Genomic DNA, 26,556 nt, shown 5'->3' with positions numbered 1-26,556 from the left:
AACCATGAAGCATGGTTGTATGATTTTCCCCAAACACGGACCTGTGTGGTGTAGGAGTAGAGTAGGTGGGGGTTAGGATTGTGATTTACCCAAATGGGGATGATGACGTGAGAGAGGGCAAAGCATTTGAAAGGTATGCACTGGAGCAATTACTGGAAATGCGGCCATTGAGGTTAGTTAAAAAAACAAAAAGAAAGAATGGAAAATAAAATGTTGGAAGGATCAATAGACTGATTCTGGTGGGATCTGAGAAATGTCGGAGTTGGAGTACTAGTGGGAGAGGTATGGGAAGCAAAGACGTGGTGGTCAGAGAATGAAATGAAATTATGGACAGGTTGTGACTGTTTGTCTAGGCTGGGGATGTGAGAGGCAAGGGAAAGAAAAGGTCAAGGCAACACAGTATTAGAAAAATTACCCATGGGATATAATATTGGGTATTATACAAAGCACAGTGTTAAAGAGAGTAGAAATGAGTCCGGAACTACATCTTCCAAGAAATAAGGGTGTGACTTGGTGTGGGCAGATGACTGCAGCATGGGGTGCTGTAGTGAGTGGCGGAGACTGAGGACATGAGGTTTCAGTGCTGGAAGATTTCAGGTAAGAGAAAAGAAGACCCGTGGTGTGGAAACAGTAAAGAGGAGCACGGAGGACACTTATTCTACCTCCAGTCCCAGTGTGACAGGAAACAGCCACCACTGAGAGAAAACTGCTCTGGAGAAAGCAGAGGCCTTCAGAGGGAACCTTGGTTTAGTTAGAGCCAGAATATTGCTTCTCATCCAAACTTCTTGAAAGAGAAATCTACAGGACCATCTTTTCTTTCCCCCTTTCCGTTTAATCCTCAATCTGTCGCTCTTGGCTTTCTGTCCCTGTCACTAAGCCTTGAGTCTTTTAAAACCAGAATTATCTATCTAAACTTCTAATGGGACCATGGTATTTCCCCATCTGCAATACTTCAATGGTTCTCTGTTATCGATGGGACAAAATCCAAGCTTGATCTACGTACCAGTGCTGCTGTTTTCCAGGCTGGCTCTCATCTGGTTTCCTCTGCCTGGGGAATCCTTCTTTTCCTCTTCACTGGAACTTAGAGTTCAGGTGTTGCTGCTGACAGAGCTTCCCAGGCTGGGTAGCAGGTACCCCTTGTCGCTTCTCCCTTAGTATTCTGTGTGTACCCTCTTGCTCCCTGTGAGAGACCTATGGACTATTTCCTTTTTACTGTGTATCTCTAGCTTCAGAGTGCCTGCCACAGAGCAAATACTTAACACAGTGTTTTGAATGAAAGAAGAGTGAATGAAAAAGCAGGCATATCCTCAAGAGCAGGCATTGCTTTTCCAATGCCCAGCAAAACATACTTTCAGTTTTAAATCTATATCAGCTTTCTCATTAATGGTGGCTGTAGGAAGCTTCTTGTATGCTTGGTGATTATTAGTCAAATTGAACCTGATAACCCTGGGTTAAATGGATAAGAGCCAGTTTTGAAACAGACCAGATGCTGTGCTTGTGATGAGTCCACTGACGTCAAGATGCCCTGTAATATTCCAGCAGATCAACTAGCCAATCTATGTTTTATTGCTATCCCTTACAACAGGATCTTTCTGGGGTTGTATTGCTTTCACTGATAAATGGTATCATAAAAAAAGGGTCTGATACACAATGACTATTTTTATAGCTGCTGTCATTGGCAACCACACACACCATCACAGGGCAATAGGCAATTTATCAAAATAAGTGAGATAAATATCATGGTTTGTAGAAAAGAAAGTCAAGATACACTTCCAATAAGACTGAAAATCTAATTTATTACATGTCTCATAGGTCTCTTCTGGTGATTCTGAAGCCAAACCTCTGATCTTCACATTTGTCCCCACTGTCAGAAGACTACCAACCCACTCTCAGTTGGCTGATGCCTCTAAATTCCTTGTTAAAATTCCTGAGGAATCAAGTGATAAGAATCCAGAAACTGTAAATAGGGTAGGATTACTTTTATTCTTTTCTATATTAAGCAATTAACATTAAATTGTCCATAATAATAGCTTAGAAATTTGTATGAATGTTTATTTTCTCTGCTTAAGGTGAGATGACTGTGAAATCTAAGGTTGACTAAAAATATAGCAATGTAATGGGAACCTAAGTGTTACCAAATCCCAGCTTCTCTCTAGTACATTATTCTCAACACTTCTGAGTTGATATTCTGTTATTTGCTATTCACATGACACATTCTACCTTCTGGCACCTCACCTTTCCCAAATGAATCTTAAAATAATAAAAACAAAATTAAAATAAAAGTTTAAATTTACCTTGAATGAAAATACAAGATGAAACAGTAAGGTGTTATTGTTTCACATGTAATAAATTAGTAACATTAAAAAAATGTAATCCCAGTGTCAGGCAGTTGTAAAGATATTGGCATACTCACAATCTGCTGCTAGTTTTGTGAATTTATATGATTTTGGTGGAAAACCTTATTCCCAGTGATAAAACTGTGTACAACCTTTCAATAACCTAACTCTTGGAAATGTATTTCAAGGAAAATGTGTAAATGAAGAAAATTGTTACATAGGGAAAAATAAAAACACCTTAATATCTAACAATCAGAAGTTAAGAATATGATAATCCATCACCTTGACAAAGTTATAATTATAGTGATTATATAATTCCATGGAAAACATTAACTTTATAATATTAAGTGACAAAACAGGTTATAAAATTATATTTAAACCCTGATTATACCTATGTAAGAAAAGACCAAGTTTGGAAATGAAATTAACAAAAAATTTGAAAGTGACTTCTGTCAGAAAATGATATTTTGAGTAAAAAAATATTCTCTTAAAATGCATTTTAATAGTATCTTATTGTAAGTAAAATGGGACTGGGGAGCTTTATGGTATTTTTGAGCCACTGAAAGGGTATAAAATAGTCTTTCACTTTGTATGAAAATGTTTTAACTAGAGAGTAGTAACTGTTTATGGTTTTGGGATTTTCAATACTACAATTTTATTTCAAAGACTATTGAAGCCAAATTATTTCAGAGAAATCCTGAGGACCACAATAGGCATTTCTGGGAAGTTTCTCCCTAACAGTGTTCAACTACACATAATATATTCATGGGGTCCTTTGTTATTAGGTGACTATGTAAGCCTATAGATAGATGAATCAATAATCTTGGTTACAAATTCCCAAAATTTCCTAAGATGTTGATACTCACCTGCTGTTTGCAATGATAAACACACAACTACCTCTTTAAAAGAATTAGGATTTTTTTCCTATTTTTTAAACAGTTCAATATTATAATAGAACAGGGTATACTATCTCTTATTTATTTATATATTTAACAACTATTTACTGAACATACTATGTGCTTGGTGCTGTGGATTCTGAGTCATCTCACGTAAGTTATTATTAGGAAGGCAGACAATAAAAAAGACAGAAGTGTCTAATAGAATCCCAGGTAGTGATAAGTGCTGTAAAGAAACCCACGTCAGACTAAAGGAATAGAGAATGATGGGCTGGGGAGGAAGGGAATTATTTGAGGTCATTAATAATATTTAATAATTATTAACCAGTAATTGCTATATTACAAAGTATATTATTACATATATTATGTGTTAATAATCCTTAATAATTATTTAGTAATTAATAATCATTATAATGATTTAGAAACTAGTTCAATTTTTTGCCAAGTTTTTAGTTATTCTATAACTTTCCAAAACAGTCTCTCTGTCTTTGATTCTTTCTATTTTTAATTTAAATTTCTTTCCAATTTGGGTTTTTGTTCTCTATAGTATTATAATTTAATATGTGAAATGACCATTGTCAGAGAAATCCTAACCAGAGGCAATGGGAATTTCATCTTGACTGTATCATCATCAACTAAAAAATGTGGAATGTTTATATAAAATGAACTCCTCAGTTTAGTTGTATTTAATCAATTATTTGACTTCTATTTTCACACGTATTAGTATGCATTAATTTGATCACCAAAGTTGAAATTTAAATTGGTTTATTTAGTGAATTTTTTAAATTTCAATTTTAAAGGAATTTTAGACCTAAATGAAAGTTGCAAAGAAAAGAATAGTAACCATAGTGTGGTTATCAAAGCCAAGAGGCATTGGGTCTTTCAAACACAATCTTAGTGTATACTGACACTATAATTTTATAAAAAACATGTTTTGGAAACTTGATAAAGCTTACCCCTGGTCTTTTAAACCTTCTATATATTCACAGAAAACTGGATGGGGAAAGATTTAGAATTACAAACCCAATATAAAATAGCAGTGAAAGATACTTTGTACTAAAAATATCAACTTTTTTTTTGGTGTCTTACTGAGTTCTTCCCAATTAGTTTGGATTGTTTTGTCTTAATATGTATGCGTTTTGTTCAGTTTTATTTTTCCTCTCAGATATTTGGGAGATGCATATTATTTTAGAAACTGTCTAAAATGGGATTTCCTTCCTTCTTTGGCTTATATAGAAAGTAAACCCTTGAACAATCCCCATTTGTTTCATGAATGTCTTCATGGAAAACATTGCTGTTGTCTGCTCTTTCAAAAAAAATCATATCATGATTTATTTGAAAACAGGTTAACTTATTGATTTTGATTCTGTGCCCTAAATTGTTTGGGCTTTGACCAAGACAAACAGGTGGGCCAGTAAATGTAAACCCTTAACTCCAATCCAATCTCTTCTACTAGGCTGATTTATATATATATATATATTTTAAAACTCTTATCCTTGGAGATTATGAACAGGTTTAACGTTTAAAAATGCATGCAAAAAAAAGGTGCATTTATCGAACCAATGGCAATGCTTTTATGTCTCTACATATATTGCAGTCTAATTCCAGTGAGTACTTGACCTTGAATGCTGGGAGCCAACGGGAGAGAGACCGAGGGACAGTGATTTATCCTTCAGAGGTCGGTGGAAAGATTTCACAAGGAAGGGGATTTAAAACAAACAAACCTCAAGGGATGCAGCAAAGTGACCTCTTCAAAGCTGAATATGTCTTCATTGTGGACTCAGAGGGGGAGGATGAAGCTACAAGCAGAAAAGTTGAACAAGGCTCCCAAGGGGAAACGGGCACCACCGCTACCCGGCCCAAATCTCTAGCCATCTCCTCCAGCCTGGTGTCCGATGTGGTGCGTCCCAAAACCCGGGCCACAGACCTCCAGGCCCCGCCACATCCTGCAATGCCTCATGGGACGGCCCCTCAGCAAAAGCACGGGCAGGTAGGTTTTTCTTTTTGAAATAAGAAAAACAAACTTGTTCACATACCCCTTGTCCTAAGCTGTCTGCAGAGGCCTTCCTGTTCAAGGCATATAAAACTTTAAGGAAAAAAAACGTTGTTAGATAACCAAATCCTGTGTTCATAAATCACCACAGTGTAAATACAGGTAATAATTCATAAGACAAAAAGGATCATACAATCATACTGCGAACTGGCTGGTGGGAAAATGTAAAACATTTAGCTGGAGTGGATTTGGGGGAATATTATCTCTTCCCTTTGAACAACTCTTAGAGAAGGTTTGATATTGGGAGCTTCTTAGAGGGTGCTTGGTGACTTGGATGCTTCAAGAAGCACACTTCAGATATGAGAAAAATCCAGTGAGAAGATGTCAATTGGATATTAGATGTGGACACATTCCTTTTAAACCACTATAAGAGTAGGAAAGGGATACACTAGGAAATTAGAGTGTGTAGAAAAATAATTCTTCCCTCTGGGTCTAAAGGAAAATATCTTCTGTGGTTTTGGAGGCCACTAAGATGGAGCTGGCTCATTGAAAAGGGGGGAAAGACCCCACCCCAAAACTTAGCAGCAAGATTGAACGGTTCCTTTAAGATAGAGAACCTGTGGTGCACTCGGGGAAGACTCATGTTTGTGGATGGCAGGAAACAAAGGTGGTGCGAAGGGAGGGATTTTGAAGAAGGAAAAATAAGATGTTGCCTTCAAGTGGGGAAAATGACTTTGATGACACATAGGTAGCAGGTCAGGAATGCAGAGGCTGGCTTTGGGCGTAGGAAGCGGAGGTGGAGCTCTTGAGTGAGTCAGTAACAGGACGTTGTGTTTGGGATCTGCCAGGCCAGGCGTTTGCGAACATCCCAAAATAGTTGGGAGAACATTTTTATTGGTGAGTTAGCTGTTTGGTGCTACAAGGACTTACGCAAAACTGTGGAATACGGATCTTATTTTTGGTGCCACCCCATCTTTATTTCGGCAGCCTTCGCTGACTTCCTTATGCTGAATTTATATCACCTTCAAGCATCGAGCATCCTCATGCCTCTTTTGGTGATAGAAGACTCTCCCTGAGCTATCCCCCCTCCCAGGTTTACTGGACTAAAATGTTTATTTCTTCTTGAGGTTTATTCTCATCTAGTTATTCTAATCATATAATTGAATGCATAGGCTTAAACATTTCTCTCTTGCCTCAGGAAAGATGATGGAATAACTAAGTTGGAGACATAGGGTTTCCATAGTCAGGAGAAAGTAGTTTGATGTGGCCGCTTTGAAGAATACCTTGGAGGTGTGATGATACCAAATATTAATGAACAAAGCAAAATATCCTTAACAAAACAAGTTTTGGATTTTTTATTTACTCTTTTACCCAATTCATAGATTTATTCCCTTGAGCTGGCCATTGATTTTGTTTTCATGAGACCAAATATATAGAGGTCAAACTAGAGACTAAACATGCACTTTGGAATCTGTTTTCCAGAATTGGTTATTTAGGAGTAGATTATAGTTTGTGTTATCAAAGCTCCTAATAAGAAGCTGAAGTTCAATCTAATTCATTAGTAATGGCTAAAAATTCTGATTGCTGCTAATGGAGGAATATTGGATCCTGAAATGTCCAGAAATTGCTATTGTTCCTGCTTCATTTTCTATAATAATCCATTTGAGTGCTAAATAGTAGACATCTTGAAATAAAAATAAGAATGGCTGTTATCTGCAAATGTGAACTAAAGAGAAGTGACCAGATCACCAAAGAAGGCACGCTGAGAAGTTTCACATAGTAGTAAAAAGCCTACAGAATATCCCATGATTGGGTTACTTTATGCCAACAACAGTGGTTCAATCAGAAATGCAGTTAATTAAATGAATGTCTGGTCTCTCTGGTAAAAATGAATCCATATATAAAATTGCCTATATATTAGCACCATCAGTTAGTCAGCAATAACTAATTAAGCTATTCCTAATAAGCATCTTTAGTTAGTCTGGCCTTCAACCTTTCAATAAATTAGCCTAGATGTGCTTTTCTACCCACTTCTTGTGCCTCTCTTCTTCAGCTCTTCTGAAGTATTACAGAAGTACACGCTTCACACCTTTAGGTCCCTGAGTCTTGGTTCAAGTGTGTAATGATTCTTTCTTCCCTAGACCCATCTCCATTTTGGCCCAGGCTGCTTGATAATCTAGACTCAGCTCAGCAGTACCTCTTCCTAAAGACATTCCCTTAGAAGAGGAGTTCGTTTTCCTCCTCCTTATTTATCAGTTTCCTTAAAATTTTGTAGCTTTTCTAGACAATCTCCTTTATATTTCCTTTCACTTTGTTGTAATAATCCATTTTATCTTTCTTCCTCACTTGACAGAGAACAACTTGAAGTCAAGGTCTGTCTCTTGTTTATTTCTGTATCCCTAAAACTTAGTACAGAGTCTTGCATATAGGTGAGGTTCAATAAGGTATGTAAAAAGGATAAGTATTTAATAATTCACACCATTGAAGTCCTTGTTCAGATACTGACTCCTTCATAAAGTCAGCTTTGGTTCCCTCAGTCAAAACAAACTCTCCCTCAATCCTGATAGCTTTTTCCTGTGCATCTTTTATAGCAATTATCCTATTTCAGCATGTATTATAATTATTTAGCTTCATGCCACATCTCTGCTAGTGGATTATAAAATCCCTAAAGGTAAAGTTCATGTTAATTCCATTTGTATTAAACATTTGTTCCCTACATTGGTTACTATATTATCTTGAATATAGTCTGTATAAATATTGGGTTGAACATACTTACATTCCAAATGCTTTCTTTAAAGTTGCATGTTTACATAAATGCACATTCGTTAAAAATCACAAAACAATTCTCAATCTTAAAATGTAAGTCAACAGTAAAAATTATATATAAAATAAGCAATTGAACCAAACACCTCTCAAAGAAAATTCTGGGAAAAAGAGAAATGTATTTGAATGTGTAGTAAATACTATCTTGTAGTAGATCTCTTGAATGTTGATGTAAAAGTCTAAGAGTTGTCTGACTTAGGCATAGAGTTAAAAGAGAGGTGAATATATACATATAAACAGAATGGCTTGTCTGAAAGACCTGTTATAGAGCCTGGAGCAGAGGCAGTGAGAGTGGGAATAAAAAGGACTTATGGGGTAGAAATTAACTGGATTTGTTCATTGATAATATATGGAAAAAATCAAGAATGAATGAAATTTATAACCAAGGAAATTGGATGAAATGTTGATATCATTAATTGAGGGATGAATAATAAGTCTTGCGAAGGGATAGGAAGAGATAATATAATAAATGATGCGTTTGAGATGCCTTAGTGGTAGAGTATCATATTATCTAGAAAAGGAGCTGAAAGTATGAAACTGGGACACAGGAGAGATGGGAGACTGGAGATATTTGCCACATAAGATGACGTGATGAGAGTGGTGATATTTACTCCTGGAAAGAATGTAGAACAAGAGGACATAAGATACAAGCCAGGAAACAGCAAAATACAAAGGGCCTGTCAAAGAAGAGGGGCCAGTGAAAGACGCTGAGAGGGAGCCAGAGAAGTTGGAAAGAGGGGTTTCAACTTCTTTCCAGTGGGAGACCCATTTATTGTTTACAAGCAGTCATCTGTTTCTGCTCACCCATGTCTCTTGTGACCAGCTGCAGAAGGGGCTCACCAAACCTCTCCGGTCCAGGTGCGTGCTCACTCTCCACCCCCTTTGTCATCACCTATTGATTCAGAGACAGACTACTTCTTTCCACCCTTGGAAACACCTATTGACATGGAGATGCACTAAGGCCAGGCGAGAGATTCTAGAAATACTTCAGTTTTACCCACAGAAGGCCGCAAGTTGTTTCCGATAAATGGCATGTTTATATTAAGATACCAAGAGGTGATCGGTACATGAGCATCAGCCGGATGGCTTTCTAACTGCATATAGAGCAGAGCGATGGCAAAGAAAACAAAAAGAATCTGCTCTGCAAAAGTAGGTGACAGATGATTCAAGTAGTACCTCAGATTCTGGGTGGGCCTCTTTATGTAACTGCTTGAGGCAGTTGGGATGATTAAAAATTTAGAGGCCCTCATTCTTTTAGTTGATATACATATCTCTGGCCAAGCGATTTTATTTTCTTTAACCACCCTTTTGTAGTGATCTTCCCATTGCCACCTTCTATTTGTCTTCTCACTTAGGGTGAGTATATAACTCATTAACTTTCTTTGTCACCTTCCATGGTAAGTTAGACTGGATACATTTAGAATTTGGGGGGAATCAGTGGGAGGCCCCAGGTTCTGCTCTGATGCTGAAAGAATCCTGTGACCCCTAAATGATGGCCTCTGATTTCCTCTGAGTGAGATCTACTGTACCATTAGCCCAAGGAGCAGAGGAAATACCTTTATGGAAAATCAAGTTGCTTTGACAAATCCAGCAGAAAGATGATGGAGCCTTTTAAAAGGAGGCTCTCCTGATTTGTTGATGTCAGAAGTCAAATTATTTTCTTGCTTGTGAGGTAAAGACTAAATTGGATATCAGAGTCATTGTTCTCCCCTCCCCTGCTCATGCTTACTGCTCAGAGTGGAGACTGGAACAGAATGAAAGAGGACAGTCGCTGAGGGAGGTTAAGAGACTTTCTTTAGGTAGACACCAGGTGACTGCTCCTTGTCCTGTTCCTACATCCACTAGATACTTTATTTCTTCGTTCTGGCATGAAGGTAATATGCCAGGCACCAGGAAGTAAGGGAATGAGCTTTAAAAGATGTAGTACCTGCCTTCAAGGAACTTGAAACCAGATGCACCAAAAAACAGTGACAATGAATGGTGACACGTTCCAGGAACAATGGGAAGTCTAGGGGAAGAATCTAAACCATGTGGATCATCAGCAGGTTTCACACTGTATGAGCTGAATCTGGAAGGTGAGTCAAAGTTCTCTTGGCAGACAACCAGGGCCTGGGCATTTCCGACAGAGGGGCAGCCGGGGAAGTACTGACATACAAGAAGAAGGTGAAAGAAGGAAAGACTATGAAGAGGACTCATCAAAAGACAGGAAGTAACCTAGGAGACAGTGATGAAATAGAGGCCATAGATAAATAAGTTTTGAAACAAAGGAAGAGATTGGAAGTTAGATTCTATAGAGAAATCAGAAAAGAGAAGGGATTCAAGAGCCTGTTGGGCTTAGGCAACAATAAGTCATAGTAGACACTGGTGATAACGGTTTTTATGGAAGAGTGGGGGGTAAAAGCTGTTTAAAAAGTCAGTGGGAAGTGTATTAGTTTTCTGTTGCTGCATAACTAATTACTTTAAGTATAGTGGCTTTAGAAAAACACCTGCTTATTTTCCCTGAGTCTCTGCAGGGCAGAATTTGGGGCACAGCTGAACTGGGTGCTCTGTACAGGGTCTCACAAGATGTCAGGTTGCAGATTCAACTGAGGCTATCTTAGGGAAGAAGGATCTGCTTCCGAGCAATCTCATGTTACTGGCAGAATGCATTTCCTTGAGGCTGTGGAATTCATGGCAGCTTGCTTCTTAAAGCTGAAAATAAAGAGAGAGAGTCTCTGCTACTTTGGTCGCCAATCTTTGACCCTCCTTTAAAGAGCTCACTTGATTAGGTCATGCCTACTCAGGATAATCTTGGGTTTCGTTACTTAAAGTCACATGATTAGGGACTTTAATTACATATGCAAAATCCCTTCATCTTTGCCCCAGGTTCTGTTAGTTGGAAGCAAGTCACACTTTCACTCATACTCAAGAGGTGGGGATTATCAAAGAGTGGGACTCTTTGGGAAGCCACTTTAGGGTGTATTGGCCACAAGAGGTAAGGAAGTCAATACAGTGATTGTAAAGTACACATGAGAAGTAAACAACATGGGCCTGTAACTCTGGGAAATAGCTGAATCCACAAAGATCTTGGTGAACCTTCGTGTGTTAGTTTTTATCAGTTAGCTTTTGCTGCATGTCAAACCATGCCAGATTTAGTTTTTCAAGTGGCAACCATTCATTTAGCTCAAAAATATGCATGTCAACCATTTACTATGTTTAGCTGGTGGTTCTGCAGATCTGGGTCAGGTTCAGCTGATCTTTGCTGTGATTTACTTATGAGTCTGCAGATGGCTCACTGGGTCAGCTGGTGGCTGCTTAGCTGTCTGACAGCTCCCTAGCTGAAATGGGGTCCTGCATCCTCCAGTGGACTCACCTGGGCTCATTTCCATCATGGCGATATTTCGCCCTCCATGAATGGGTGGACTCCAAAGCACAAGGCTTTTCAAGCCACTGCCTCTTCTCTCACATTTGCTAATGTCCCACTGGCCAATATAAGGTGTTTGACGGGCTGAGATTTGAGCCAAAGAAAAGGACTTTGACTTTTCTATGAAAATAGTAGAGAATTGTGGGCATTTTTACAATCTTCTACATAATATTTATTATTATGTTCTGAAGACTGGAAGGATTCTCTGCTCTATATTTATGTTAGGATGAGAGAGCTAGTAAAAAAGAAAAAGGATAGATATGGGTGATAACTGATGAGATGAGATCCCTTGAGAAGGGCTGCGGTGATTTTGAGTACATGGCAAAAATTTACCTTTTAAGAAGTGAAAAGTCATCATTTTTCCTTATAAAAAAGGAAAGGGACTAAAGGTAGATCTAAAAATATTTGATTTTCCTGGCAATCTCAACTTTCCTTGGAGAAAAGGAATCTAGGTCATTTGCTGAGTACAATTAGGAAAGAGGGGGGAAAAGGATTTGTGGAGAGTGTTAACTCTCAGGAAGGTCTGTTGTTCAAAACAGGATAGGCAGTTGAGGCCGAAATAAAAGAAAAAGAAACAACCAACAAAAAAAGTAAGAGATGCATGGCCCAGCTGAGATTATAGACCTCAAATTTATGACGACAGCCATCCGCAGTGCCTTACTCAGCCTGCATGTGGGTTGGAGAAACGGCCTCCTCTGCACAGGTACAGGAAGAGTTCAGCCCCGTCTCAGCTGGTGCCCTTGTCCAGGACAAGTTCATAAACCAAGCAAAGTGGCCCTGCCAATCAACAGAGCTTTGTTAATTTTTTTTTAATAGCGGCTTTAAGTAGACTCGGTCTAGGAGCATAATGGCAGTGGTGGGATTGATGTAAGAATGAAGAATTGCCAAGTGGATTGGTAAGAGGAAAACTAGAATGTTTGTAATACTGACAAGAAGGCTGAGATTGAACAAAGTATTTCTAAAACCCCAAATGCAAAATAGGAGGGATGATGGGGTGGTAAGAGAGGGCTTCTGTCATGAAGGAAAGATTTTTAGTTCATGGCGGACATGGAGAAAGTAATGATGACATCTTGAGCATAGGTGTACTTTTATTTAGATTTTAAAAGGTCAATCTCAGGTTAAATGGGGTACAACTAGAGGTAGGAAAACCAGAAAGGCTATTTGAATTGTTCAGGTAATAAAGGCTGATAATTTGCTTAGTGACATTATGAGTGTTTATTGGTAAGGAGAAGACTGGTTAATAGTAAATTTGGGGCGCCAAACTGCTGTAATGATTGTAAGTGAGGACAAAGGGGGATCTAGAGTTTCTGCCTTGCATGGCTGTATAGATTGAGGAGAAACAGCACAGTTATGTGGAAGAACATCTGGTGCTATCCAATCTGAGGAAATATTCAGAACGTCAAGTAGGCAGATCAATCACTTCGGCTTTTATTCAGATGCTTTGGATTCCCATAGACACATTTGGAAAACTGAATATATTCAGGAGCAGTTAATTTTAGACTGACTAAAATTACAAGGCAGCTTCTACAACAGAGATTGGTTGTTAAAAAACTGATGCCTGCTGTTATATAGGATCCAAGGGTGGATTTATGATTAAGATCATCTACCTGACAAGAGCAGTACCTTGCAAGTATCCTCCATTACTGAGATCATTGTGAAGGTATTGCAGAGTTCAGGACAGTCTTTCTAGAAGTGAGTTTTGAGAATGACTTTGGAGGAAGTGTGGTAAGGAACTCAACGGATCTGAAGAGTGCTGGAGATTAGGGAACAGCTCAGGAGTAGCTCTAGAGAGGTGTTTGAAGCAAAGCAATCAACAGAGATCAGGAGAAATAAATGATGAAGAAGGCAGAGAGCAGGCTCTGGGGAGAGGGAATTAGATCATCAATAACAATCCTAGAAAATGCAACAAGGGGTTATTAATGGGAGAGGATGAGGGGATGGAAATAATTTCTAAAAATCAATAGAGAAGTTTATTTTCACCACCAAGGGATTTACAGGGAAGAGATAAAATGAAGGACCTATTCTGAGCCACTTGACTGGACATTTGAGAGGTATCCATTCTTTCTCTCTACATAAAATTATTCATTATCTTTTCCCCCTCTTCTTTTTAAACTGATTAATGAGAGGAACTCAGGAAAATAAATCTTTTTCATTAAAAAATGCATTCCTTACTTCTGGGAATTTTACAAAAATGTGCAACATTCTTATATTAGTATATTTTAGGATGATATCAGGATGTATTTTCAAATTAGAAACAAATATATTACAAATATATATTCAGATATTGAATAGGAAAATATAAAAAAACTATATTTAGGTTAATATCAACAAAATAAACATTCTTAGACTGTTTTCAGAGTCGTTCTCTTAGAATTCTTCAATGATCACCTATTAAAATCTACACATGTGAATTTACACATGAAAAGAAAGGAAACTTTAAATTAGGGAAAATATTTTTTATAAGCTAAAACTCCTCTATTTGGGACTCTGTTTTCACTCAATAAAATTCTGAGTTCTATTTAATAAAATATAACTTAATGTAGTAAAATGTTTGGTAATTAGAAGCCATAGTCTTGAGGAATTTGGAGGGAGCAGTCTTTTCCTGTGAATGAGAACCATCAAAAATTATGGCCCTTTAATTTTAACATGATAATTTGGTGGCTAGTCAGGATGAGTTAGTAAGTTTGTCATATAAACTGAAGTCTTTGGGAAACATAACTGAAAAGGTGGTAGGATTTTTGTGGCTCTTGGTATAATTTACAAAATTCTTTACTAAAAGCTATGGCATAACATGCAGACACCTATGCACAGTTTTGAATTTTTTTATTTCTTCTGTGAAAAGAGATACTGATTGGAAATAATTAGAGAAGACCCTTCAATCATGGCTAATCTCATGAATCATTATATAAACACTGGCTAAGCAGGAGTGTTTCTAAGTAAAACTTGTGTGAAGGGATTGTTAAATTTTCTTTTGCAAGTTGATTGAATTCTGCTTGATTTTCAGTTATCCATGATTTTTGGATATTCTGGGTTATGCCAATGTATTTAAATACTATTTATGTGGCAGGAATTCTGTGCCAAAAATACACATGTGAAATTTACACATAAAAAGAAAAGAAACTAATTAGGGAAAATATTTTTCATAAGCTGAAACTCCTCTATTTTGGACTCTGTTTTCACTCTCTCAATTTATATTGATATTGGGTGCTACATCTTTTTAATTCTGGGCATTTTTTTCAAGTTCACAATATGTAGTTCAAGTTTTAAGAATTTGAAACTCTTGAAATGTGTAATCTTTTTAAGGATTGTAGTCATTATCATTATATTATGGTTTCTATTCTTACAATGGAAGAAAATCAATTTCATTTTCCAAAGTGAATTTTGAAATTGATATTCATGGTTATTTAAATCTTTTCAAATCACACAATTCCAAATTAAGATAGCTATTTTAGATTTTGTCAGTGAATTATTTTCCCAATGGACACATGCAAATACAATTTTATATTGGATGTTCATGCTGGGGGAATAAATGAGATAATACATAATGCTTCACAGTATTTCTATTTTATTTCAAATTTAAAGCAATGCCTCATTAGCACAACAGAATTTCTTCCATTTTTATGGAGGTTTAAGGTGCCTCCTTCTGTGTAAACTAATAGGACTGTTTGCATAAATATGCAAGTGACAAGAATATTTTGGTAATTTCACACATAACGTCCCATTACAATCTGTCTGTTTCTCTTTCCTCCAGTCAACTTCTTCTCCCACTGCCTCTGAGCAGCTTGCCTGTAAACCACCTGCTTTCTCCTTTGTTTCTCCAACTAATCAGAGAACACCACCTGACCCAGGTAACCTCGAGGGAGCCTCTGTCCTAGAGGAGTTCCACACTAGGAGGCTGGATGTCGGTGGGGCCCTGGTGGAAGAAACAACTACGTATTTTCAAACTGCTGCTCACTCTTCACCCTGTTTTACATCGAAGGGCACCTCATCGACGTTACAGTTTCCCCACCCCACTCAGTTATCAGGTTCTCATTTATCCAGTCCAAGTGCAGCAGATCAAAAACCTGGACTGAGCTCTGAAGTTCTGAAGAAGACGACAGCTTTCACGTCGCATGTCCTTAACCCCAGAGAAAGCCCAAGCGCCACTTCTCCTCCGTCCTCTGGTGCTTCTCTCAAGTCAAATGCATCCTCATACATACCGGTCCGTATCGTCACGCATTCACTCTCTCCAAGTCCCAAACCATTCAGCTCCTCTTTCCACGGCTCGTCTTCCAGTGTGTGTAGCCGAGTGTCCTCTAGCGGAAGCCTCCCCAAGCCCAGGGTGAAATCCCCGGCGCCCTCCCGTCTCTCCCTTCTCACTGCCATCCTCAAGTCAGACCCTTCTCACCGGAGACCCTTCTCCCCGGCGTCCTGTCCCACGTTCTCTCCCAACTCCCTGGCTTCTTCTACACTCACACTTGATCAAAAAGTGAAACAAACCCCACCCACGCCTAAAAAATCTCTCTCCAGTTGCTCGCTTAGAGCAGGGTCCCCAGAGCAAAGGGAACAGCAGGTCTCAGAACTTAGCCAACAATCCTTCCGCTTACCTTCGCCTGTCAAATCTGCCCCCCTTGCTCAGGCATCCCCCCTGTCTCCCACAAAACATGCCAGGGGCAGCCTGGCTTCTTCGAATGTGGAGAGAGCATCACCAGCCACTTCTTTGAAGAGCAATGCGGTGCTCTCCCCGCCGCAGACCAGTACGCTGAGCCCCACGGGTCTTCCTCCTGTTCCACCAAGCTTTTCTCCCCTTTATTCGAAGGGCAAACAGGATGCTGACCTCAGGGGTCCAGAAAAGCCCAGGCACATGCCTACACCTCCTTCGATGTCAGCCTCCTCTGCATTAGCTTCTGCATCTCCTCCCACTAACCAAAAAGCCACACTCTCCTCTCCAGAGAAATGTTTCCGGCCTTCCCCAGCTCTTTCAAAGCTGATAAACCGATCCCACAGAGCCTCACCACAGCCATCTGACCAGGGGCAGAACCCTGCAGCAGCACTTTCACCCCAAGGCTCCACTGCAAGCTCTTCCTCTTTTCCGACATTAGGGTCCTCCTCTCTCCCTCATGCTTACCTGCCCACCCAGGCACTGCCCCTTAGTCCCTCGGCACTGCACCCAAGCGGTGGCCGTGGTGCCTTGCCTTCAAGACTTGGGAAATCTGAAAGCTCAGTGTCCGACCATTGGTCATCTGTTTCCGCCCCATCACCTCCCGTCTCTCTAACAAGAACCAAGGAGCTGATTTCACCTTGTGCATTGTCCATGTCAACAGGCCCTGAAAATAAGAAGCCCAAGGTATTTCTTTTTTTTGTGCACGTTGCATGGTGCATGCTTATTTTAAAATATGAAAGAATTTTCCATGGGAAAAAGTGTGTAATTGTGATATTCATTCTCCTCCTACAAGGAGGTGGAGAAGGTGCAAAGAGGGCTAATATTTGGTATATTTGAATGTGGAGATGAATTATAATCTGTCTAAAATTGTGTGTGGTTCTGAAAACTTTGTGCAAATCCACCTCTTATGGTAACTGCTTATATATGGCTCCATGGGCAAATTTTTAGGCATGATTATTAGTTATATCAATGATCGCAAAGATGGAATTTCAAGCAGCTAGTTGAGATTTGGGGATATGATACATTTCTAATTAAATGGACCCTATCATCCATCAAAATATTCTATACTAATAGAATAGTAGACAGGATTAGTGTAAAGTAGAATATTATCTTAGATCTAGGCCCATAGTGTTACCAAGCCAGTTTGAAAACTTCCTATTTCCTTTGATAGCATTTGTTTATTATTGCCAATTGTCCTTTGCCTTTCACCAAGTTGATTACTTTATTGCTTCCCATACCTCAAACTAAATCAATACGGATTTAGTTGTGTACTTGTAGAGTAAAAGGGAATAGAAATTTTATATGAAAATTATTTGATTTATTATAAACACTAAATACTTAGTGATTATGTAATACAGAAAGGTTGGACATAGAATTGAGAGGATAAACATTGGCTTTTAAATGCTCTGAAGCAATGAAATGAAAAAAAAAACTGGCATTTATTTTAATATGAGAGGGGAAACAGTTGAAGGAGTGGCTCATAGACTTCATTTCTCCTGGTGGAAGGCAGCTTTGCTGTAGAGCATGCCAACTTCCAATCTCTGCTCAAATAATTTAGGACGTGGACCTTGCACATCTGGAATTTGGTCATCATTATCCAAATGAAGTAAAACTGAAAAAGTGCCTATATTAGAAGGAGATTGGGATTTTCAGTTCATGTCATCAAAACAACACAATTTTAGAGTTTGCAGATTCCATAGAGATTCTGTCAAGGTTTGGAAGATGAATTTAAGATGAGAAAGAGAAAAAAAACCCATATGATCTTAATGATGTTACAATACAATTCAATTTAAAAAAAATCCATAAAACAGTTGCTGTACGCCCACCACTATACTAGCTCTTCTATGGTATGTGTGTGTGTATGTGTTTAAGTGTGTTTAAGGAAAGGAAGAGACAATTTTTTTGTCTTAAAAAATAAATTATATCCTGCAGAAAAAATATACAATAATGTAGAGAAATTATGTAGATTTATTTTAGAATTTTTAAATTGAAATATAGTTAATAAGTGATATATTGGTTTCAGATGTGCAATATAGTGATTCAGCAGTTATATACTCTATTAAATGCTCACCACGATAGGTGTAGTTACCATCTGTCACCATATAAAGATGTGACAATATTACTGGCTATATTCCCTGTGCTGTACTCCCATCTCTGTGACCAATTTATTTTATAATTTGAAGTTACTGCTCATTAATCCCCTTAACATATTTCACCCATCCCCCTGTTCCATTCCCCTATGGTAACTACCAGCCTGTTGCCTGTATTTAAGAGTCTATTTCTGTTTTGTTTGTTCTGTTTTTTAGATTCCTCATATGAGTGAAATCATACGGTATTTGTCTTTCTGTCTGACTTATTTCACGTACTATTTAGTTATTAAATCTGCAGTTAAGCTAGAAAATAGGTATGAGGCACTATTAACATAGTGTAATAGAGATACATAGTTGTTCACTGAACTCAATATGTTAGAAATATTATAGGATATGACTAGTGAGGGAAATTATAAATGTCAGGCCCGTCAGAAATGTTTAGGATTTAGCTTAATGAAGAGGAAATGAGTTGGCATTTCAACTGGTTTAAATGGTAAATAACCTGACCAAATATACAGAAAATGGTCCCAGAGGAGTATATGTGATGACATGGAAATTTTTTATCGAATAGTGATAATAGTAATGACAATTATAATAACTGATATCACATGCTTTCTATGAGTCAAGAACTATCATAGTAGCTATATAAAATTGTTAAAAATTAATTAAAACCAGCTGTATCTGTTCATTTTTATGACCCTCTGAGGGTAATATTGTTTTCTCCATGTTATACACCAAAAACTGAAGTTCAGTGAATAAATTGTCCAGGTCACATATCTTGTACTGGCAGAACTGACATTTATATTAATTTGAGTCTACTGATTTTTAAAGCCATATTCTTATTACTATAATTTATTGTTACAAAGCAATAACTCATTAATTATCATTTAAGCCTGATTTGATAATTCTTATGAAGGAAATCATCATTATTATGGAATAATGATCAGAGTTATCAATTCCCATAATATTTTGGTCATTTAAAAATATATTTTTAGAGATTATTAAGTCCTTCTATTTTAAACTTTCAAAGCAAATGGGATGGAAAAATCTTATTTTTTCAATAATTCTAAATTTGAAAAATCTTATTTATCTGAGGTAAAAAATGGCCTGCCTGTTGATTATCTTTTCAGTACATATGTGCGGTTATGGAATTTGTTTGTGGTAGATTTAAAAAAAACCAAGTGATCAAATATTACCATTTCCTGAATTTATTAACACATTTCTTAGCATACTGTTACATACTTAAATTATTCATTACCTCTGTGAAAAGTGCTTTTACTCCAGAAGCTTTTTAAAAGTGTTTCTATCTGTGGTTCACTCTGCTTTGTTCATGTTTTGTCCTGTTTTTGGAGAGCTGGAAGATGAGCTCAGAAGAGCTTTTGAAAAGCCAAGTCCTTTTTTTGTCCTGAAGTCAAATTTGTTGAAGAACTGGTCTCGCCCAGCTCACTTGCTACTCCCGATATTGAAGAATTTTCAGCATTTGCTTTATTTTCCTGTTTTATTTTCTTTATTTCCAGGTTAATACAATTCAAGCTTATAGAAATGCATGACAAATTTGATGAAACTTGAAAATATGAAGGATGATTGTAATTTATCTATTTTTATATATTCCTTTGAATAGAAAAAAATGTTTCTTTTCATGGGTAAAATTTATAACTTCTGCAAAAATAGTTGCTCTGAGACATGCTGTTCTTCGTCATATTTATTTCCTTCTTGCTTCTTGCTTTTATCTCTCCAGGTAAAAAATCAGCCTACATTTTTTTTTATTGCCAACTATTATTTGTAGGAATTGTAACTTGAGTATAAAACATTCATTAAAATGGATGCTGGGAATAGATAAATTTTATCCCTGTTTCTTTTGATGTTTGACTAGTTTTGCTTAAATTGCTAAGATTACTTTATAGATTGATAGGAGGAAATGGACAAAAGCTGTGGGGTATCAAAGAACTTATATGCTTTTTATAGATTGTTTCTTGTCTTACTCCTTCCACTGTGGTGCTAATCCGAGCACAGGGCTCTCTTTGAAGTCAAAGAGCTTCAGATTTAGATCAGCTTCACTCAGTGCCAGATCCCTGAAGGAAAGAGGTCCTGGAATACAGATGGCCATCAAATTAAAACATGAATACTTGAAGGATATTAGTTCAAAGTTTGGGCCCTACTGTCCTTTGATATTAAAATAAATGGAACATCTACAGTATGCTGGGGTTGAATTCAGGTATAGGACATGTTTGATGTTCCTTTTTCATAGGTAAAATCTTAAGGTTCTGAATCTGTTTGCATTAGTATGATTTAATTGACAAATTTTAATTCCAGGTATAGTTTCAAAATATTATTTCATATTACAATCGTGGTCCTAGACAGGATGGGCATTACCCTAAATGTTGTGCAGGGTACTCTTTGATCAACATCTATATTGCCTGAAATGTTTTTTTCCCTTGGGAAAGACTGAATATCAGAAAAACTAATCCACAGTGTTGTATTTGGGCTCCCAATATATGTTGCCTTCACTTGTAAAATAGTTAAAAAATTTTCTCCTAGTCAGGTATCATGGTGTTCTCTATGGGAATTTGGGGTGGCCATTACATCAAAACCTCATATATTTTCACTTACTGAAGGTGGTCTGAAACTCTTTTTTGACTATGAGGCCTCCAGTGACGTGCCTGCTCTGCCCTTAAAGCTATATGGACATATAGCTTGTTTAGGGAATCAGGTGGGAGCTTTTTGATTTCTCATGCACTTTGATAGCTGGCATTTTATTTATAAACTCTCATCCCTTTAAAACTTCCAAGTGTGTCACATTGGAAACTTGATGGCAATAGTCTCTATGTGATTTTCTCCATTTCTGCTGATACACATGTAATCTGGGAAATGAACAGTAAGGGATGTACCTCCATGAGCTAAAATAGTTCATCTGAATACAAGTAAATCACTCATTCATTCACTAAGTATATGTTGAGCACTAATGATGTGCAAGGCACTTCTCAAAGTTGTGTGACTACTGCAACACATGAAATTGTAAAAATGCACAGAGAGAGTTGATATTTTAGGGTGGAAGAGTAACAATACTGACCCCCTCCAAATAAGGAAATTTTCTTGTGTGATTGGAGGTCATAAATGGTATGGAGTGAAGTACTGCAGAGTAAGGGATGGTGTCACAAATGTATTCTGGGCAGTCTAGATAGGTTTCTTTGAGAAAGTGATGTCTCTTTTGATGATCCTTCAGAGAGCATAGTCAGGACATACCTCTGAGTCAGGAGAGTGCCTGGCAGGTACAGAGAACAGACAGGGGAGCTGGGGTGGCCAGAGGAGTGACTGAGGGGAAGCTGAGGTTATCAGAGGGAGATGTTGTGGGAGGTCTTGTTGGCCACTGCTAAGTCTTTGATTTTTAATACGAGTAAGACAGGAAGCCATTGGAGGATTTGAGTAGATACTTGACACAATCTTATCTATCCGGTTGCTGTGTTAAGAATAGTCTGCAAGAGGGTGTGGGGGAAGTAAAGATACCTTAGGAGACCCCTGCAACAATCTAGGCAAGTGGTGAAGGTGGCTCTGCTGAGTGAAGGTGATGATAGTATTTCCATTTATATTTTGTAGATAGTAACAAACATTCAGCAGTCATTGAGACCAGCTGTATGTGAAATGATAAAATAGGTGTGACTAGACACACATCTTCTTGTTTCCTTTTTGTCTTTTACTCCTATGGTCTTTTACTCTACCTCCTCTCCAAGTTCTTGGCATCTTTCTTGGGAGTCTAGATTTTTCTGAGATTCTCCCAACCCTACTATCCATGACTTCCAACTCTGTACTGGCCAATTTTGTGTTCTATCCCCATTGCTTCTCTCCAGCTAGCCTGTCCAAATTATCTTAGTAATGATTGACACTTAAGTGTCAGCAATGGACAAAAGCTTCTTTTTTCCCTTTGGAGAGTATTTGCATTTTCATTGTTGAGCTAGATGGTCCCCCATATCAATTTGGATTCTAAGATTTTATGACATTATGTGTGCAATAATAAGATCTCTCTACAGGCTTCTCCAACTGTATTCTTTAGGGCAGTTGAGAATAGGAGAACAAAGTTTAAAAATAATTATGCATCCCGATATGAAGAGTCAAGAGCATATGGCAGATGACCATACAGTTGTTGAGCTGGAATGCCTGCATCCAAATCCCAGCTGTGACGTACTAGCTAGTGACCTCAGAAAAGTTACTTAATATCTCTGTGCTTTAGTCTCTCTCTATAAAATGGATATAATATGATATTGACCTAATATGGTATCTACCTCAGTTTGTTGTGAAAATTAAATGAGATAATACACAAAAACTTTTAGAGTGGTACCTGGCCCATAGTGATTGGGAGCTCTTGTTACTATTATTGCAACTATTATTAAAATGAAATATTCATAAGACCATCATAGAGTATCAATGATACATTTCATTAAATGTTATTTGTGTGTTTAGATATTCTTTGGGAAGAAATATTATGTTATAGAGAAGGCATGGGTACTGAACTCAGGCAGGTGTATGTTCCAAACCCGTGCCTGCTCTTTATAGGCTGCATAATCTTGGACAAGTCACCTGATCTCACCACATCTCCTTTCCTAATGACTCTTCAGTTATAGGCCTTCTGTGAAATGAAATGAGGCAATGTTTCTAATTTTTCTAGTCATAAGGGTCAGTGCTTTTTCCCCATGAAGATATAGCATTTCATTTTTGAGTCCTTATCCAAATATTGTTGTTGTCTGGGGACCATACCAGTCAGCATAGGGTCAATATAGAAACTCAGAACTTGAAGAGACCTGAGACATCTCCAGGCCTGACATTTTGTTTTCTCTCTACTTCAACCTCTTTCTGAGTAAAATGAATGCTTGCCTTACCTTGTGCACAACAGTTTAACGAAGGTTCCATTGCATCCATAAAATTCAGGGTTTTATTTTATTTGATTACCCTGTCTTCTTCCATAGACCCTTTGGTCTGCTTTCCAGGGGACTAAGATAGCTTGGAGCTCTGTGCCAATTTCCTGCTGGCTCTGGGCCACTGGAAAACCACCTGAAATAGGGGCTTTTGAAGTGAGAAGAGCCTTAAACAGATAGGGATACAGAGCAATATCAAAAGGGAATTTTTGTTCATGCATATATCCTGATTTCTACAACTTTCTCATGCTCAACTTTCTACCCCAAATACTTCACGACACTACTCTGGGTTTTACTTAAAACTCAGAATATTTTATCGCTTGATTCATTAATATCACTGTATTAGAAAGCGCAGGAGATGCTGAAGTTTAAAAAATAAATTCAAGATCAAGAGCTTGGCCTTCTAGTTTTTCCATTATGGAGTTAAGTTGCTGATATTAATTTTATTCAAAATATGCTGCTAAATTTTATGTATTCTGATTTGTTTTTATGAATGATGCAAAAGACTGTATCAAGAGTTCAATTACATTTATTTGTTAATTATGACACTAAAAAAGAACCATTTTCCTTTGAGAATCATGCAAAAAAAATCCTACATTTATAGAATAGTACTCCTAATAGGGAATGCTGTTCAAAGTTATATACAGAAATTTGTATATAACTTTGTGAAAATGGTGTTTTTGAGTTCTGCAATTGGATCGCACATAATTGCCCGTAATCCCTCAGCTGACATTTTACCATGATATTTCTTTGCTTCTCATTCTAATACATTAACATGATGAGCTAATTTTTTCTGCCAAAAACGAGTTGTTCAAGCATAATAGCTGTTTTCTTCATTTGACAACATGTCATTTAACTTGGTAGAACTAGTCTAAAATTATATTATATTCTTTTCCCTTTTCATCTTCACTCTTGCTTTCTGGTTACCCATTCTAGCAATACAAGACCAAGTCAAGCTACAAGGCTTTTGCTGCAATCCCTACAAACACATTGCTTTTGGAACAGAAGGTCAGTGTTGGCTCAAAAGTAGAGGGAATGTTACGTTTCTAATGCCGTTTTGGTTTTGTTTTCTAAAATGTCTGTTTTTAAAGTTCTGCCTTTTCTAAAGTAAAATGATGCTCTTAGTTTAGGATGCATAATGTAAATCTGACGAAAGCATCTTGGTAAATGGATTTGGAGACATTATTGATTTATCACAAGGGCCTAGATAGGAGCTAGGGTTGTCCAGTCCACTCTCAAGCAGCCCTGGGAAACTTGATTCAGGTTTGGGTAGAACCCTGTCCTTTGGAAGTTTAAATGGTTGTTACATGCAGGAGCTTCTACCTCTTCACATTGACCAAAGGAGTAGAGACGAAATGAGTTTACATGTGGGCAGCTGACCACTGTTGGTAAAGACTTGGTGATTAATAGTGGCTTCCATAGGGGTAAAAACCTATTAGCTGGGTTTCCAATTTAGCCCCTTAGATTCCACCATGAACTCAACTTTCTATGCCATTATCTGATCCAGCCACTGGTCCTACCTCCAGAATGGAGGGGAGGATTGACACCAGTTCCAACACCCAGCTGCTTTCACATGAGGTCACTCTTGGTCATTTTTGATTGGCTATTAAGAGTCATTAATTATAAAATGACAGGATTCTGCTTTAGTAGGTGAATTAAATTAAAGCCTCTTGTTTAAAAAGCACATTACATATGCTCAGATGAAGGCCGAGAGGAGGATCATATCAGAATTGAAGTGAAATTAATTACAGTCTATGTAAAGATTCATTTCATATCTTATTTTTAAGATATTTATTTAGGCAATGTATCTCTTAGTGCATTAAGCCCATTTTTTTTCTGTGTAATTATAGTGTTTCAAATACTGTTATTATCATTTGTCAAAATGTCAGTATTTGTCAGCCAGGTGGTATTTTGGCTACCTGTTCATGAATCTACATTCATGTTATTTTAGACTGATCTGGGGTATAAAATCTTTTATGATCTCTTACCTAAAAACTAGACATTGCTTGTGGGAAATGCTGAGGAACCTATAGGCAAACATTAGTGGGCAGTATCTCTTACATCATATATCTCTGATAATTAATTTCATGTTATCTGCATGTGGTCCAGAATTTATGATCTATATGTCTGCGTGTTTTGAACTGGGGGCAGGGAGTGTCATTTGGCTGCATGGAGATCTGCAGCTTTTTCTGTAGGTTCTGTTCTAAATCTCTACCTTTTGTAGCTCGTTAAAAGATGAGATGGACCCAAAACACAGATTTCAGGAACCACTTTTGTCAGTCGCACCTCATGCTGTTGTCTAGGGTTATTCATTGAGTCACAGGGGAATGTTGTCTCCCCATAGACCCTCTGCCTATTTTAGATGGACATTTCTGAAGTCTGGACACAAGTGTCCACCTTTGCAGAAATGGGAAAAACTCCCCTCAGCAGCCAGAGCAGAGATGGGGTGCTTTCTGTGTCATGGCGTCTTTCTGTCATGCGTCTCTCACCTAACCTAGCATATTCTCCTGCACCTGTGTGGCACCACTATATTAATTATCTCTTTATAAAACACAAGTTTTTGAAAGACATTTGTAAGATAAGGCTAGATGCCATTGGTCCCAGAATCTTTGTTTTCCAGCTCTCTTCTTATGCAATTAAATGGATTTTAGAGCTTGAAATCTAGTAGGGATGCAAAATGAAAAAGCAGTAGCTTTATTTCCGGTTTCATCACAAGGCCATTTGATGAGCGTGATGGTGGCATCACTTGTGTTGAGCCCAATGCAAGTTTATATGAGAGAGGTTTTGTGTTTTTAATTTTGGATAAAACATACTCTATAGGAAAATTATCATTTTTATTTTTAGTACAACAAAATGGAAATATGATGATGCAATTCAAAACAATGTTATTCTAGGGAGGATTGAATATTATATAAACACTGGAGTAGGTGTCTCTTGGTTTATCTCTTGGTTAAGATAAGCTGTTTTTAGACTGTAAGTATTCAAATTGTTTGAAGGTCACAAGATACGATGTGATCTTTTTTCTTTTTAGAGCCTTTGTACAATGCACATGTTTTTTTTTGGCTGCCTGTCCCATTATGCATTCCTCAATAAGGAATTTTACTTTGTAAGATTTTTTTAAATAACAAAAGCTGGATCCCAAGATTTTATGAGTTTATTTCCATTTTCACTAATTTTTCTCAAATGGTGATTGCGCTTCTCCTTTCATGGTTGTAGTAAAAAAAAAAAACCAAAAAACCTGATAATTGAGGCCTTCTTATTCATCTGTTTATTCCATAGACCTCATTCTATGCCACTGAAATCACAGGGATTTATTTCTGAAATGAGTGGGAAAATTAAGACTATAATCATCAGAAACTCATCTCTTTTGGGAAGAATTAACATTTTGGAATATTTAACATCAAAGAAGCTTTTCTGAGAACCCTTTCATGTCACACAGAACAGCACAATTGAGGGGTAGGCCGAC

General features: G+C 37.6%; 1 protein-coding gene across 25 annotated transcripts in view; it reads left to right on the top strand.

Annotated features, from left to right (window-relative positions):
- Positions 1-26,556, top strand: part of MLIP (muscular LMNA interacting protein) — a 253,253-nt gene that overhangs the window by 116,239 nt on the left and 110,458 nt on the right. For 13 of the 25 annotated variants that reach the window (XM_073225204.1, XM_073225203.1, XM_073225190.1 and 10 more), the window contains 4 exons: positions 1,813-1,968; positions 4,830-5,222; positions 15,203-16,777; positions 24,027-24,098. In XM_073225204.1, the coding sequence (XP_073081305.1) occupies positions 1,813-1,968; positions 4,830-5,222; positions 15,203-16,777; positions 24,027-24,098 (2,196 nt within the window). The remainder of the gene's footprint in view (positions 1-1,812; positions 1,969-4,829; positions 5,223-15,202; positions 16,778-24,026; positions 24,099-26,556) is intronic. The other 12 variants (XM_073225208.1, XM_073225205.1, XM_073225196.1 and 9 more) reach the window with 5 other exon arrangements.

Source organism: Manis javanica, chromosome 16 (genome assembly GCF_040802235.1).
Source record: "Manis javanica isolate MJ-LG chromosome 16, MJ_LKY, whole genome shotgun sequence".
Classification (NCBI taxonomy): domain Eukaryota; kingdom Metazoa; phylum Chordata; class Mammalia; order Pholidota; family Manidae; genus Manis; species Manis javanica.
Note: the sequence above shows the minus strand (reverse complement) of the source record. Positions and strands in the feature narration are given on the sequence as shown.